The sequence below is a fragment of the Thalassophryne amazonica genome, chromosome 9 (assembly GCF_902500255.1).
Source record: "Thalassophryne amazonica chromosome 9, fThaAma1.1, whole genome shotgun sequence".
Lineage (NCBI taxonomy): Eukaryota > Metazoa > Chordata > Actinopteri > Batrachoidiformes > Batrachoididae > Thalassophryne > Thalassophryne amazonica.
In genome coordinates, this window is record NC_047111.1 from 85,399,346 (window position 1) to 85,415,968 (window position 16,623).

At 43.3% G+C, this 16,623-nt stretch overlaps 1 protein-coding gene across 7 annotated transcripts in view; it reads right to left on the minus strand.

The window, feature by feature from the left end:
- The window catches only part of mink1 (misshapen-like kinase 1), a 102,486-nt gene extending 91,432 nt beyond the window's left edge, over positions 1–11,054 (minus strand). For 5 of the 7 annotated variants that reach the window (XM_034178626.1, XM_034178625.1, XM_034178630.1 and 2 more), the window contains exon 1: positions 9,932–11,053. In XM_034178626.1, coding sequence (XP_034034517.1) covers positions 9,932–9,988 — 57 coding nt within the window. In that variant the 5' untranslated portion in view covers positions 9,989–11,053. Of the gene's footprint in view, positions 1–9,931 lie in introns of all 7 variants that reach the window. The other 2 variants (XM_034178627.1, XM_034178628.1) reach the window with 1 other exon arrangement.
- Between the last annotated feature and the right edge of the window lie 5,569 nt (positions 11,055–16,623).

Genomic DNA, 16,623 nt, shown 5'->3' on the forward strand with positions numbered 1-16,623 from the left:
CTTAGCGTAGCTACTAGCTCTTAGCCGATTTAGCATGGCGGCTTCTCCTGTCTCTCCCGCACTTTTCTGCTCTGGGTGTGAAATGTTTAGTTATTCCTCGGCCTCCTTTAGCAGTAATGGTACTTGTAATAAGTGTAGCTTACTCGTAGCTTTGGAGGCCAGGCTGGGCGAATTGGAGACTCGGCTCCGCACCGTGGAAAATTCTACAGCTAGCAAGGCCCCTGTAGTCGGTGCGGACCAAGGTAGCTTAGCCGCCGTTAGTTACCCCCTGGCAGATCCCGAGCAGCCGGGAAAGCAGGCCGACTGGGTGACTGTGAGGAGGAAGCGTAGCCCTAAACAGAAGCCCCGTGTACACCGCCAACCCGTTCACATCTCTAACCGTTTTTCCCCACTCGACGACACACCCGCCGAGGATCAAACTCTGGTTATTGGCGACTCTGTTTTGAGAAATGTGAAGTTAGCGACACCAGCAACCATAGTCAATTGTCTTCCGGGGGCCAGAGCAGGCGACATTGAAGGAAATTTGAAACTGCTGGCTAAGGCTAAGCGTAAATTTGGTAAGATTGTAATTCACGTCGGCAGTAATGACACCCGGTTACGCCAATCGGAGGTCACTAAAATTAACATTAAATCGGTGTGTAACTTTGCAAAAACAATGTCGGACTTTGTAGTTTTCTCTGGGCCCCTCCCCAATCGGACCGGGAGTGACATGTTTAGCCGCATGTTCTCCTTGAATTGCTGGCTGTCTGAGTGGTGTCCAAAAAATGAGGTGGGCTTCATAGATAATTGGCAAAGCTTCTGGGGAAAACCTGGTCTTGTTAGGAGAGACGGCATCCATCCCACTTTGGATGGAGCAGCTCTCATTTCTAGAAATCTGGCCAATTTTCTTAAATCCTCCAAACCGTGACTATCCAGGGTTGGGACCAGGAAGCAGAGTTGTAGTCTTACACACCTCTCTGCAGCTTCTCTCCCCCTGCCATCCCCTCATTACCCCATCCCCGTAGAGACGGTGCCTGCTCCCAGACTACCAATAACCAGCAAAAATCTATTTAAGCATAAAAATTCAAAAAGAAAAAATAATATAGCACCTTCAACTGCACCACAGACTAAAACAGTTAAATGTGGTCTATTAAACATTAGGTCTCTCTCTTCTAAGTCCCTGTTGGTAAATGATATAATAATTGATCAACATATTGATTTATTCTGCCTAACAGAAACCTGGTTACAGCAGGATGAATATGTTAGTTTAAATGAGTCAACACCCCCGAGTCACACTAACTGTCAGAATGCTCGTAGCACGGGCCGGGGTGGAGGATTAGCAGCAATCTTCCATTCCAGCTTATTAATTAATCCAAAACCCAGACAGAGCTTTAATTCATTTGAAAGCTTGTCTCTTAGTCTTGTCCATCCAAACTGGAAGTCCCAAAAACCAGTTTTATTTGTTATTATCTATCGTCCACCTGGTCGTTACTGTGAGTTTCTCTGTGAATTTTCAGACCTTTTGTCTGACTTAGTGCTTAGCTCAGATAAGATAATTATAGTGGGCGATTTTAACATCCACACAGATGCTGAGAATGACAGCCTCAACACTGCATTTAATCTATTATTAGACTCTATTGGCTTTGCTCAAAAAGTAAATGAGTCCACCCACCACTTTAATCATATCTTAGATCTTGTTCTGACTTATGGTATGGAAATAGAAGACTTAACAGTATTCCCTGAAAACTCCCTTCTGTCTGATCATTTCTTAATAACATTTACATTTACTCTGATGGACTACCCAGCAGTGGGGAATAAGTTTCATTACACTAGAAGTCTTTCAGAAAGCGCTGTAACTAGGTTTAAGGATATGATTCCTTCTTTATGTTCTCTAATGCCATATACCATCACAGTGCAGAGTAGCTACCTAAACTCTGTAAGGGAGATAGAGTATCTCGTCAATAGTTTTACATCCTCATTGAAGACAACTTTGGATGCTGTAGCTCCTCTGAAAAAGAGAGCTTTAAATCAGAAGTGTCTGACTCCGTGGTATAACTCACAAACTCGTAGCTTAAAGCAGATAACCCGTAAGTTGGAGAGGAAATGGCGTCTCACTAATTTAGAAGATCTTCACTTAGCCTGGAAAAAGAGTCTGTTGCTCTATAAAAAAGCCCTCCGTAAAGCTAGGACATCTTTCTACTCATCACTAATTGAAGAAAATAAGAACAACCCCAGGTTTCTTTTCAGCACTGTAGCCAAGCTGACAAAGAGTCAGAGCTCTATTGAGCTGAGTATTCCATTAACTTTAACTAGTAATGACTTCATGACTTTCTTTGCTAACAAAATTTTAACTATTAGAGAAAAAATTACTCATAACCATCCCAAAGACGTATCGTTATCTTTGGCTGCTTTCAGTGATGCCGGTATTTGGTTAGACTCTTTCTCTCCGATTGTTCTGTCTGAGTTATTCTCATTAGTTACTTCATCCAAACCATCAACATGTTTATTAGACCCCATTCCTACCAGGCTGCTCAAGGAAGCCCTACCATTATTTAATGCTTCGATCTTAAATATGATCAATCTATCTTTGTTAGTTGGCTATGTACCACAGGCTTTTAAGGTGGCAGTAATTAAACCATTACTTAAAAAGCCATCACTTGACCCAGCTATCTTAGCTAATTATAGGCCAATCTCCAACCTTCCTTTTCTCTCAAAAATTCTTGAAAGGGTAGTTGTAAAACAGCTAACTGATCATCTGCAGAGGAATGGTCTATTTGAAGAGTTTCAGTCAGGTTTTAGAATTCATCATAGTACAGAAACGGCATTAGTGAAGGTTACAAATGATCTTCTTATGGCCTCGGACAGTGGACTCATCTCTGTGCTTGTTCTGTTAGACCTCAGTGCTGCTTTTGATACTGTTGACCATAAAATTTTATTACAGAGATTAGAGCATGCCATAGGTATTAAAGGCACTGCGCTGCGGTGGTTTGAATCATATTTGTCTAATAGATTACAATTTGTTCATGTAAATGGGGAATCTTCTTCACAGACTAAAGTTAATTATGGAGTTCCACAAGGTTCTGTGCTAGGACCAATTTTATTTACTTTATACATGCTTCCCTTAGGCAGTATTATTAGACGGTATTGCTTAAATTTTCATTGTTACGCAGATGATACCCAGCTTTATCTATCCATGAAGCCAGAGGACACACACCAATTAGCTAAACTGCAGGATTGTCTTACAGACATAAAGACATGGATGACCTCTAATTTCCTGCTTTTAAACTCAGATAAAACTGAAGTTATTGTACTTGGCCCCACAAATCTTAGAAACATGGTGTCTAACCAGATCCTTACTCTGGATGGCATTACCCTGACCTCTAGTAATACTGTGAGAAATCTTGGAGTCATTTTTGATCAGGATATGTCATTCAAAGCGCATATTAAACAAATATGTAGGACTGCTTTTTTGCATTTACGCAATATCTCTAAAATCAGAAAGGTCTTGTCTCAGAGTGATGCTGAAAAACTAATTCATGCATTTATTTCCTCTAGGCTGGACTATTGTAATTCATTATTATCAGGTTGTCCTAAAAGTTCCCTAAAAAGCCTTCAGTTAATTCAAAATGCTGCAGCTAGAGTACTGACGGGGACTAGAAGGAGAGAGCATATCTCACCCATATTGGCCTCTCTTCATTGGCTTCCTGTTAATTCTAGAATAGAATTTAAAATTCTTCTTCTTACTTATAAGGTTTTGAATAATCAGGTCCCGTCTTATCTTAGGGACCTCGTAGTACCATATCACCCCAATAGAGCGCTTCGCTCTCAGACTGCAGGCTTACTTGTAGTTCCTAGGGTTTGTAAGAGTAGAATGGGAGGCAGAGCCTTCAGCTTTCAGGCTCCTCTCCTGTGGAACCAGCTCCCAATTCAGATCAGGGAGACAGACACCCTCTCTACTTTTAAGATTAGGCTTAAAACTTTCCTTTTTGCTAAAGCTTCTAGTTAGGGCTGGATCAGGTGACCCTGAACCATCCCTTAGTTATGCTGCTATAGACGTAGACTGCTGGGGGGTTCCCATGATGCACTGTTTCTTTCTCTTTTTGCTCTGTATGCACCACTCTGCATTTAATCATTAGTGATTGATCTCTGCTCCCCTCCACAGCATGTCTTTTTCTTGGTTCTCTCCCTCAGCCCCAACCAGTCCCAGCAGAAGACTGCCCCTCCCTGAGCCTGGTTCTGCTGGAGGTTTCTTCCTGTTAAAAGGGAATTTTTCCTTCCCACTGTAGCCAAGTGCTTGCTCACAGGGGGTCGTTTTGACCGTTGGGGTTTTACATAATTATTGTATGGCCTTGCCTTACAATATAAAGCGCCTTGGGGCAACTGTTTGTTGTGATTTGGCGCTATATAAAAAAATTGATTGATTGATTGATTGACAACATCCAGAGACTTAAGGTACTCAGGACGGATTTCATCCACCCCAGGAGCCTTGCCACCGAGGAGCTTTCTAACCACCTCGGTGACTTCGGCCAGGGTAATGGATGAGTCCACCTCTGAGTCCCCAGTCTCTGCTTCCTCTTTGGAAGACGTGATGATGGGATTGAGGAGATCCTCGAAGCATTCCTTCCACTGCCCGACAACATCCCCAGTCAGGGTCAACAGCTCCCCACCTGCACCGTAAACAGTGCGGGTGGAGAGCTGCTTCCGCCCCCTGAGGCGTCGGACGTTTTGCCAGAATCTCTTCGAGGCCGACCGATAGTCCTCCTCCATGGCCTCCCCGAACTCCTCCCAGACTCGAGTTTTTGCCTCTGCGACCGCATGGGCTGCGGCACGCTTGGCCTGCCGGTACCCATCAGCTGCCTCCAGGGTCGCACCTACCAACAAAGATAAGTAGGACTCCTTCAGCTTGACGGCATCCCTTACTTCCGGCGTCCACCACCGGGTTCAGGGACTGCCGCCGCGACAGGCACCAGAGACCCTGTGACCACAGCTATGAGCGGCCGCATCGACAACGGAGGTGGAGAACATGGTCCACACGGACTCCATGTCTCCAACCTCTCCCGGGATCTGGGATAAGCTCTCTCGGAGGTGGGAGTTGAAGACCTCGCTGACAGAGGGTTCCGCCAGTCGTTCCCAGCAGACCCTCATGATACGTTTGGGCCTGCCAGGTCTGACCGGCTTCCTCCACTCCCAGCGGATCCAACTCACCACCAGGTGGTGATCAGTTGACAGCTCTGCCCCTCTCTTCACTCGAGTGTCCGAGACACGTGGCCAAAGGTCAGATGATACGACTACAAAGTCGATCATCAACCTCCGGCTCAGGGCCTCCTGGTGCCATGTGCACTTATGGACAACCTTGTGCTCGAACATGGTGTTCGTGATGGACAAACTGTGACTAGCACAGAAGTCCAACAACTGAACACCACTCGGGTTCAGATCGGGTAGGCCGTCCTTCCCGATCACCCCCTCCAGGTCTAGCTGTCACCGCCCACGAGGGCGTTAAAATCCCCCAGGAGAACAATGGAGTCCCCAGTCGGAGTGCTATCTAGTACCACTCCCAGGGAATCCAAGAAGGTCGGGTACTCTGCACTGACGCTTGGCCCGTAGGCCGAGACAACGGTGAGAGACCTGTCCCTGACCTGAAGGCGTAGGGACGCGACCCTCTGGTTCACTGGAGTGAACTCCAACACATGGCGACTGAGCTGGGGAGCAATAAGCAATGCGACCCCAGCTCTCCGCCTCTACCCGTGGGCAACGCCAGAGTAATGAAACGTCCAGCCCCTCTCCAGGAGTTGGGTACCAGAGCCCAAGCTGTGCGTGGAGGTGAGCCCGACTATCTCTAGTCAGTATCTCTCAACCTCCCACACAAGCTCAGGCTCCTTCCCCCCCAGCGAGGTGACGTTCCACGTCCCAACAGCCAGAGGCTGTGAGCATGGACAGGGCCGCCGGGCCACCCGCCCTCAACCGCCACCCAATCCTCTCTGCACCCAACCCCCATGGCCCCCTCTGCAGGTGGTGAACCCACAGAAGGGCGGGCCCACATCGCTCTTTCAGGCTGAGCCCGGCCGGGCCCCATGGGCTAAGGCCCGACCACCAGGAGCTTGCGTGCAAGCCCCAACCCCAGGCCTGGCTCCAGGGTGGGACCCCGGCTCCGCCATACCGGGCGACGTCTCGGTCCTTGTTTTTTTAGAAGTCATGGAGGTTCTGAACTGCCCTTAGTCTGACTCATCACCTAGGACCTGTTTGCCATGGGAGACCCTACAAGGGGCACAAAACCCCCGACAACATAGTTCCTAGGATCATCTGGGTACGCAAACTCCCCCACCACGATAAGGTGGCAGCTAGAGGGGTTTTAGGTTTAAAAAAGAAAACATTTGCAAGGATTTTTCTTCAGAAAACTGCTCTATAAATGATCAGTGGTGTCTGCACCGATCTGTTTTGTAGAGATCAGTGGTTTCTCCCACTAGTCTTCCGTGTTTTGGCCCGACGCATCATTCCTATTGGACAGCGCAAAGCTACGTCACTGTTCAGAGAATATTTTATTAATTAACTACACAGATGTATAATAAAACAAATGGTGACTGGTTTATACACACAATTATGACAGTTTTTTGGTGGAAGAGCGAGCTGTAGCAAGCAGCGAAGTTTCTTTTTTTTTTTATTGTTTACATGTGTGCACGTGAACGGGACAGTTGGTCCTCAAGTTGGGTCCTGCAGAGGCAGAAGGACCGCTGAAAGCAGCCGTCATCCAGATTCAGCTCCTGGAGCAAATAATGATACTCTCTGTATTGGGAGCTTTTCACAACTCGCTCCATGTGATCAAGGTCCGTCATGTTAACTTGACTGACAACCGGAGCCGGCGAGCGGAATGGAAGCTCCTCCTATTTGATGATACACCGGGGCGAATTTTCGCAGCAAAAGCAGAGACACACCGGGCGAAAGAGGCGCATCCGTCGCCACGTAACCCCCTGCGAATTTGTAGCGTCTGATCGCACCTGGTGTGAACACGTTTTGGTTGTTTTAAATAGATGAAAATCATCATCTATTTTTGGCATTCCCGCTCCTGCCCGCTCCCGTTCATTTTTATTCCCGTCCCAATCACGGGATTGATAAAATTTTGACTCCCATCCCGCGGGAATCCTGCAGGAATCACGTGACCCAAGGGAGTTCCCAAAAAATGTCATCCTCTAGTAGCAAGCATATAATGTTCACGATAGCTAGACAGCAAACATTATCCTTTGATGCAAGTCAACATAAAAGTGTGCTTGCTAGCTATTGCTGACATTCAGTGTTCGCACATTAGTCAGAAGACAGATGTAGGAGTCATTTTTATTTGCCTAACCACTAGCTTGCTCGTGCTAGGTAATGCAAACTCTTAAAAAATGTGTATTTCATTAATTGTTTACCATACAATGGACTATGATTGCAATGTCCTCTCCAATGAAATGTCCATCATTGGAAAAAAAAAAAAAAAAAGTGAGCCTTTTGTTCCAATGTCACAGCGAATGTGTGGCACTTGGTATTCACACTGCCATGAACACTGCCATCTTCAGCATTTGCCACACATTCACTAAAAGTGCTGAATCCATTTAACAAACAGAATTTTCAGTTTTCAAATTGCCTTTTTTTTTTACAAATGCAGATTTATTTGTAAAACCCGCCACACATTTCAGTAAGTTGTGTGTTATACCGACCAACCAACCAGAAATTAATTTACCCATAATGCACTGTGGCATGTATGTCTAAATGCTAAAATCTTCAAAATTAGTGCATTACTTTAAAACTAAAACATATAGCTGGTATTTTCATTTTATAAAATGACATGTGAAGTTAATTTAAATAACTTGTCTGGAATTAGTATGTTTAAAATTTTAACCATAAGTCAAAACTATCTGTCTGTGCATGACTTGGGTGATATGCTGGCAACTCTGTAAGGTGTGAAGTAGAGGTGGGCGATACCGGGAATTTTGGTATTGATCCGATACCAAGTAAATACAGGCCCAGTATTGCTGATATCGATACTTTTTCATATTTAAATGATCAGTGGTGTCTGTACCGATCTGTTTTGTAGAGATCAGTGGTTTCTGCCACTGAAACCAGAAGCGTCGCTTTAGCTTGGCTTTCGACACGATGCTTTTGATGCCTCTAAAAAGCAACGCGTCTCATTGAAAATACAATACAACAATAACTACAATACTACTACAATAATATGACTAATACGACGCTGTGAACATGGACATGAAATATCACAGATCTGATCACATCTGTACAATCACACAGATGTGATCAAATCTGTGATTTCATGTTCATGTACAAAACAGCAATAAACTGACATCAGAAAATGACAACAGAAAAACGACATTGTTTATTTTAATTTTACTTCAAAAACTTCACTTTGACATCAGACAGACGTGCTGCTGTGGTGCTCTGATCGCTTTCCCAGTAATTTTTTATAAAATAATGCTGAATTTATGTGGCACTGATTGTTGTACAAAAGCTTGAGATATCTGTCGCTGAGATAGATGACTGGAGTGCAGTTGTAAGCAGAAATGAGGCGATAATTGGCGAATCACTGGTGACACTCAGAAATGACGCTGCTGACACTCTGAAATGACACATGCGCAGTGAAGGCGGGGGGACCGATTTTTTTTTTGGGGGGGGGGGGGGGCGTTTGGTCAGTTCATTCACCAAACGCTGGTTCAGCTTTAGCGATCATTAATAAAAACTGGAGTTCCGACAGCCCTGAAACAATATTAAAGCAGTTTGATTCATGATGTTTTTCCTGTTTGAGTCTAAAACAGTTTGATTCCTGTTCTCACAATATGGACTGCCACCTTGTCTACTTTGTGAGAGATTACAACACAGTTTATGGACAAGTGAACACAGCTGTTGTTGCTTTGTTTACCATCCAGCATGCAAGTATAGTGCTGGCTTCCGGGTTTGACTACGTCACGTGCATACCCTCTACATAGTTAGCCTGTGTCAGCCATTGTAGGGGTAAGACACTGAGTGTTTCTCTGCTGTCCATGACAAAGCTAATGAAAGGACAGCTGCAATTAGACAGTCTAAGTATAACAAATATTAGCTGCTGCATCTCTGGAGTATTACGTTAGTTGAAAATTGTATATAAACAGTAGTTTGAGTGTGCATGTATGTGTTAGCTTAGCTAACAACAATGAATATAAATGTGCAGTTACTTTGAGCACAGTGAAGCTGTGTTCTCAAAGCAAAACCTTATTTAGGTTTGTCACTATAATTACTAGATTGACTTATATAATATATGGACCTGACCTCGATAATTTTTGCCAAGCTTGATGCTTGCCACTGTGTTTACACGTGTTTATATGTGAATGTTACCGACATTTTAGTTACATAATAGCAGAACAAAAAGCAGTGGTATCACTACAATTACGACCTGGGTGCAGCATTTTCAGATAAATGAAAAGAATATACACCATATTCACGCATCTGAGGCCCAGGACCAAGCATCAGCCCACCCCCTTTGTTTAAGAGTTGGTTAAACACCCAACCAAAATTATTATTTTTTTTTATTAAAGTTTATTATACACCCACCTAAAATAAATAAATTCTGTGACCCCAACATATTGAAAAAAGCAAAAATACGTTTTCAGGATGTTTTTCTCGTCTGTGTCTGACTTGTGATATCATCTCTTTGACCTTTTGTCACAATGGGGTGTTGTGAGTAGAATTTTGAGGGGGAAAAAATTTGTGTACTTTATTTTGGAATAAGGCTGTAACAAAATGCGGACAAAGTGAAACACTGAATACTTCCCAGATGCACTGTATACGAGTATTGCGAATATTGCGAAATACTAATAAAAAAAAGTCATTGTATTGGTATAAGCCCCTAACAATCCATATTGATTGGGCTCTAAATAAAATGTAATGAGACCAAAATACTATAATTCAAATCCAGCACAGCTGTAATACTCACCCTCAGAGCTGCAAGGTCGATATCATCCAGGCTCCGTGTGGGGGCGTTTTCAGACATTGCTGACCAAACTTACGTAGGCTAACAAAAGTTAGCCACCTAACACCAAGACGTACTTAAGAGGAAATCAGCTGGAGCTGCCAATTACTTATCTTTGGGGACAACAGAGCAAACGGTCTGTTCACGATACGGAAAAGTGAACACCACCGGTAGCACTTAGATTAGCAAACACATCGCACACAAAAGTGCCACAGACGTACCCAGCACACGTCAACTGTGGCCAGCAGCTATTTAATGTTCAAATAACTCAAAATCAAAGATGTGACAGACTGATTGATGTGGCCATAGATGGGTAGATAATGCAACACCTCACTCGACTCATTTTGACAAAACGCGGTGTCAATTTCCTCGTGCACATCCCACATAATGTGATTACAGAGGGAAAAAATTACAATATGCGTCGCATATCATTTCTTACATTAAAAACAGTCAAAAAAGAGTTAACGCTACAGCTCAGTGACGGAATTGCAGCTTTTTAAGCGAGAACGCAACGTTTGATGTGATGGCGCCTGGGTCCGTCCGCACCAGAACACTGGCGGTCCGTCACCACCAACCTGAAATGGAGTATTTACAAAATTAAATTTTTAAATTAAACGGCGTCTTCGATTGTCACGCAGGTTTGTTACCGACGTCAGCTGTCAAACTTGTTAAATATCCCTCAACGTCTGCTGGAGCGCGAGGCGATCCAAAACAAGTCAGGTGCCAATGAGCGCGCGCGATATAGCGGCTAAGCTAACAAGCTAAACAGCGTTTTCCAGGATAAACTTTCCTTCTTCATCCATTTTCTGCGCTGTGACAGTCGAGCCTTACCACCGCGAACCTTCCGGAGAGGAAAAAACAGGCGCTTGTTCACCGTAATTACTCTACAGCTGGGGACCGTCGATACGTTTGAAAATAAACGTCGCTTCAGTTGTCCGGCGTCCAAATTGTAGAAGTTCTATCTCTATTCCAGCACTGCAGGAAATATTCTGCATTCTCAAACTGCAGCGAACAGCCAAACTTGTTATCTCGCCATGTTTTGCTTCCCAGGCCTCCCTCCCACTCGCTCAGCCGTGTTGGAGTCACGTAGAACCGACACGCTGATTGGCTGCGCGCAGCACTCCTCAAGTGTTTTCTTCTTCTCAGCAGCTACGGCATCTCACTGGGGACAAATTAGCTGAATATTGCGGCGCGCTCAGCCTACGCAGATTCCCCGTGTGCTCTGATCTCATCCCTTGCCCTGCTCAACCTGTGCTACCTGTCCTCTGCTGACCTGGTTAGTCTTAATTATAAAGTGGGATTCAAATGTATTGGATGCAAGACGTTATGCTACAACGTATATGCTATGCAAAAACAAAAACAATGCAGAGGTTTCTTTCGAGGGGTTTCAAACTGGCACCCCGAGGGCCAGATAAAGCCAGTGGGCTAAATGTGGTTTCACACCAGATGTGTTGCCTGTGTTGTAAAGCAATTATTTCATTTCGGTATACATTAACAGGTTACACCTTGCACATTGCCCACATGAGATGCACCGCTTCAGCATCACAGCTGCATCAACTCGAGAGAGTCGGCGCAGGGCCGATAGTTGTTCCATGAGGAAAGCGGTTCTCAGCAAAACTCAGAAACTTAGACAGCTCTATTACCCCCGGATCCATATGTTAAAGATAATCTAAGGAAAGGGAAAAGCGTGGAAAGAAGTTGCCTCAAATTGAGAAGCTTATAGAACAGAAAACTATGAGGCCCTCAAATGCAAAAGCATCTGCAGCATCTAAGCATCTGCACTGATGCAGTCGCTGTATCGGACGGTCGTGGTGGAGAGCTGAGCAGGGGGGGCAAAGCTCTCGATTTACTGATTGATCTACGTTCTGACCCTCACCTATGGTCATGAGATTTGGCTCATGACCGAAAGAACAAGATCGCGAGTAGAAGCCCTATCCCTTAGAGATAGGGTGAGGAGCTCGGTGACTCGGGAGGAGCTCTGAGTCGAGCCGCTGCTCCTCCACGTCAAAAGGAGCCAGCTGAGGTGGCTCGGGCATCTTTTTCGGATGCCCCCTGGACACCTCGCTGGAGAGGTGTTCCGGGCACGTCCCATCAGGAGGAGGCCCCGGGGAAGACCCAGGACACGCTGGAGGGACTATATCTTGCAGCTGGCTTGGGAACGCCTTGGGGTTCCCCCAGAGTTGCTGGGGGAGGTGTGTGTGGATCGGGAGGTCTGGTTTGATTGAGCTGCTGCCCCCGCAACTCAACCTTGGATGAAGTGGAAGAAAATGGATGGATGGATATTTACGCATGAGCCACAGTAGTTCAGTAATGCAGCCGTGACACAAAAGCCATGCATCTGGGACCGTATCTGCAAAGCAACTCAAAGCCCTCTCAAAGAGCTCCTAATTTAGCTTAAAATTTCCTGGCAAGGAATCTTAGCCTAAAAATGCGCCGGTAGGTGTCTGAGAGCAAGTCTGAGCAAGGAGGGGACAGAAACTCCTATCTTTGTGAGATGGCAGGGTTGACCCGTTGCTAGGTATGACGCAGTCCTCTAGGAGCTGTGATTGGTTATCACGGAAAGGGAAGGAGAAACAAAAATAAATGCACTCCACACTCCTAGTCATGAATGGACAGTAAAAATCAACCAATCTGCATTAAGACATTTAATCGTGAGGATAACTTGTCATGATGATGAAACTCAGAAATACTAAATTGTTACACAACTTGAAAATGTTTGAACGTACCTCAGTCACATGCCAATGATCTATATCTTAAGAGTGCATGCATGCGTGTGTGGTTTATTTAGCAAGTTCAATGTAAGTACATTATATAACTGTAAATACGTTAAAAATAAATGGATGACACAAAGTGAAAACACTCAAGAGCTTATACAATTTATAATACATTAAGACAGTAAATTAACAAAATAATTATGTAGATCATGGGGGTAGGGTGTTACTGACTCACCGTCGCCCTACATATGGAGAATATCTCTCCTTCCTCTCTGTCCTTGCCATCATATAAAGCGCCTTGGGGCAACTGTTTGTTGTGATTTGGCGCTATATAAAAAAAATTGATTGATTGATTGATTGATCTTCTGTTTAAAACACTCTTAGGCTTCTTAAAAGTCCTCCTCCCTCCTCTTACCATTTTGGCACCTTAGGAGCTCTTAAGGCCTAAGGTGCTTTGTGAACAACTTTCATCTTACCAAAGGAAAATTCTAAGAAATGTCTAAGAATTTGAGGAATTCTAAGATTTTTCTTAGAATAAAGTCCCTTGGAGCTATTTTTAGCCTTCGGCTGCTTCATGGATACGGGCCCTGGTGTTCAGCAGGCATTAGATGGAGGTACATCACTTCTGCAAGTTTCCAAGATGAGCAAACAATGGAGAAAAACCAGTAGAGTCCATGCATTCAGTGAAGTAGTACAGTAGTAGATGAGACTTTTTTTTAAGCAGAGTATGACATAAAATGAGTTGATAATCTACCAGAGGAGGGTCCGAGATGATCATATGAGAAAGCTGGTTGAATAGTCCAGGAATGACAGTACCTTTAAGCAGAAAAATCAGAGGTGAGCTGTGACAAGAGAAGTAAGCGTTATTTCCAGCATTTCAAGAGAAAAAGATTTCAAAGGATAGCTCACAGCAACAGGTGAATCAAATTGGCACTGCTGAGCAGAATACACCTACCAAATCTGAGTACAGCACCACAACAAATACATGGCTTACCTCCCCTTAAATTGACAATGTAGCGGAGAAAGAGTGTGTGTGTGTGTGTGTGTGAGAGGGGACAGGGAGATAACCTCATGGTAACTTCTATCCTAGCTTCACTGTACTGGCCTCAGTTCAGAAACATTCATTTGACAACACAAACAATCCATTATGAAACACTCAAACTAGATAATTTGGATTAGTTTTGAGCATTCACAAGAGCTCAGCCGGAGGTGAGAGTTGAAGATCTCTTGGACCGTGGGCATCTCTAGACGTTTCCAGTTCACCCGCACTATCCGTTTGGGCTTACTGGGTCTGTCCAAAGTCCTCCCCCACCCTCTGATCCAATTTACCAGATAGTGATCAGTTGACAGCTCTGCCCATCTCTTCACACGAGAGTCCAGAACATGCAGCATCAGATCAGATGATACAATCACAAAATCTATCATCGATCTTCAGCCTAGGGTGCTCTGGTACCATGTAGAGTACACTTATGAGCATCCTTATGTTCGAACATGGTGTTCATTATGGACAGTCCATGACTAGCACAGAAGTCCAACAACGACCGCTTGGGTTTAGACCAGGGAGGTCGTTCCTCCCAGGAGTCCCTGTTATTGTCCATGTGTGCGTTGAACCCCCCCAGCAGGACAATGGAGTCTCCCATTGGAGCCCCATACAGCACTCCAGCCAGGGACTTCAAGAAGGCCAAAATATAATATAAAATTATATATTAAAGGATTATTAACTGAGTCCACGGTATGTACTGGAAAACATGCGACCTTCCGGTATCGCCCAAATATGAAAGCTGGTGATGGTTTTGGGCTTGTAGTCAGACCCGTTCGCTTTCTTCACCTCCATGAAGAACCTAACAGATGGTCCGGTCGTTAGCTGGTAAGCTTTCAATCTGTGTGTTTTCTCCGGTGCCATTTAGATATTTATGGAGTATGTTCCTGTCTGATTAGGTTTTTCTAATTGTGTTTTTAGCTTTCTGGTTTGTAACAAAGGTTTTCAATCTGTTCTTGACTATTTGAAGCTGTTGGTCTTATAGCTGCTTATTGGTCTTTAGTTTGCGCATCCACTTTGAGCTGGTTTGCTGTTAATTTTTCCATTTTCTTTGTTCTCTTTTTGTTTTGTTGTATCTCATGCCGTGAAAATTGTAAACAAAGTCACATTTGATTGGCAATCTAGACTGACTGTCATGGTAACGGTCTGATAGGGTAAAATATCAGACTTCATTCATATGGCAGATCATTTAAAATAAAATTGTGCTATACACTCCTTTTGAATTCATTTTTGGATTTTGCGTATAACAATGCGATTAATCATGGAAATCATGCGATTAATCGTGATAAATTTTTAGTCGTCGTTGCCCAGCTCTAATACATACATATTAAAAAAGTAATCAGAATCCTTGTGAATAACTAATTACATTTTTAGTTCAAAAGCATTGAATTAGTAACAATTAGAAGTATCACAAAATTATTACATGCTGGACCTGTCAAAATGTACATTTCAGCTCACACATGGAAAATAGGATTAATTTCACATTAAACAGTGGTCATACGTCACAAAAACAGTAACACTGTCTGTACAGTCATCTGCCATTTGCTCCCCTACAACAGTAAAATGAAGCAATCCAAAGATGCATTTTTTGAATATACAAACAATGCAATTCCAGGGGTATAGTCAGAGTGTGGTGCTGCATGATGCCATGGCAACCTTCCAAAAATCTACATAAGCAAAATATACTCATTATTGGATTACTAAACACTTTGAAATAAAATTTCGAGTTACCTTCAAACAAAATTCTAATTTTAGCATTCATAAGCAACATTAGCTGGTTGTGCAATTGCTGTTGAATACAAACACAGCCTGTTGTCTAAACATTAATAAGATTATGAATGTGTTTTCTTTATGTATTATCTGATATAGATATGCCATAAGAAACAATACCTAAAATGTTTTACTATTCAAAAAGTACAAGTATGTAATTTTATTTTGAAAACAATATTTGATTAACAGAGTAGGACATGCTTATCTAAAAGTTTCATAAAACAAATGTTTACTGAGAAAAACAAAACAAGTAATAGTTTAAATACACATTCACAACTGGAATGTCATCATTCTCCCAGAGTGCTAGTAGTTTATTCATCAGTAGGTTTACAACACCCAAGACCCTACACATCTGAATACATACAAGTTTCCACATGAAGAGCCATAATCGGGGACCAGTTTTAAAAAAAGTAAGTAAAATAAAGGCGTTCACAACAAATCTTAAAATGTGTATTCAGTCGCTGTACATACACGTAGTTGATGAAATGCCTTACATAGCTGAAAATTACTATCTCACAATGGTAAATACTGGAGTTTCCAAGTGTGAGTAGTTCTGAAACCAGCAGTGCATCATTCTATACACAAATGGTGTTACAAGCTTTTCTTCTAAAGGTGATCCACATCGAGCAAAGTCATTCATATTCATGGAGAAATTGGCACCAAAAGCCCCTAGGTCACTTGTTAACTGATTGTGAAGCAGTAGATTCAGTTTAATTGGCTGTTACCCATCTTACAAATTTCCACTATTTTCACAAACTGAGCTGTTATGACTAACACCAATCACATCCGATACATGGAAAACTGATTATTCCTTTCCCCACGCTGAGGAACTCTGAGCGCTACCTAGTCTGCATGTAAAGATTAAAGTGCATGTCACCCTTTATAACTTTTCACATGCTGCTCTCGATTGTTCCTCTTAAACACTCCAGCTTACACAAAATAAAGGAATTAAACTTACAGTAAGAACTCAAACTGTGTGCGAAGGGAGGAAGATTAAATATGTTTATTTGTTCAAGTGACACGCTTATGTTTCTTGATTGAAGTTGGGAGTACCAAGTTTCTGATTTTGCATTCTCATCCTGATTACGCTTATGTCACCTTTTAGCTTAGGAAATTTGTCAATCACAACTTTC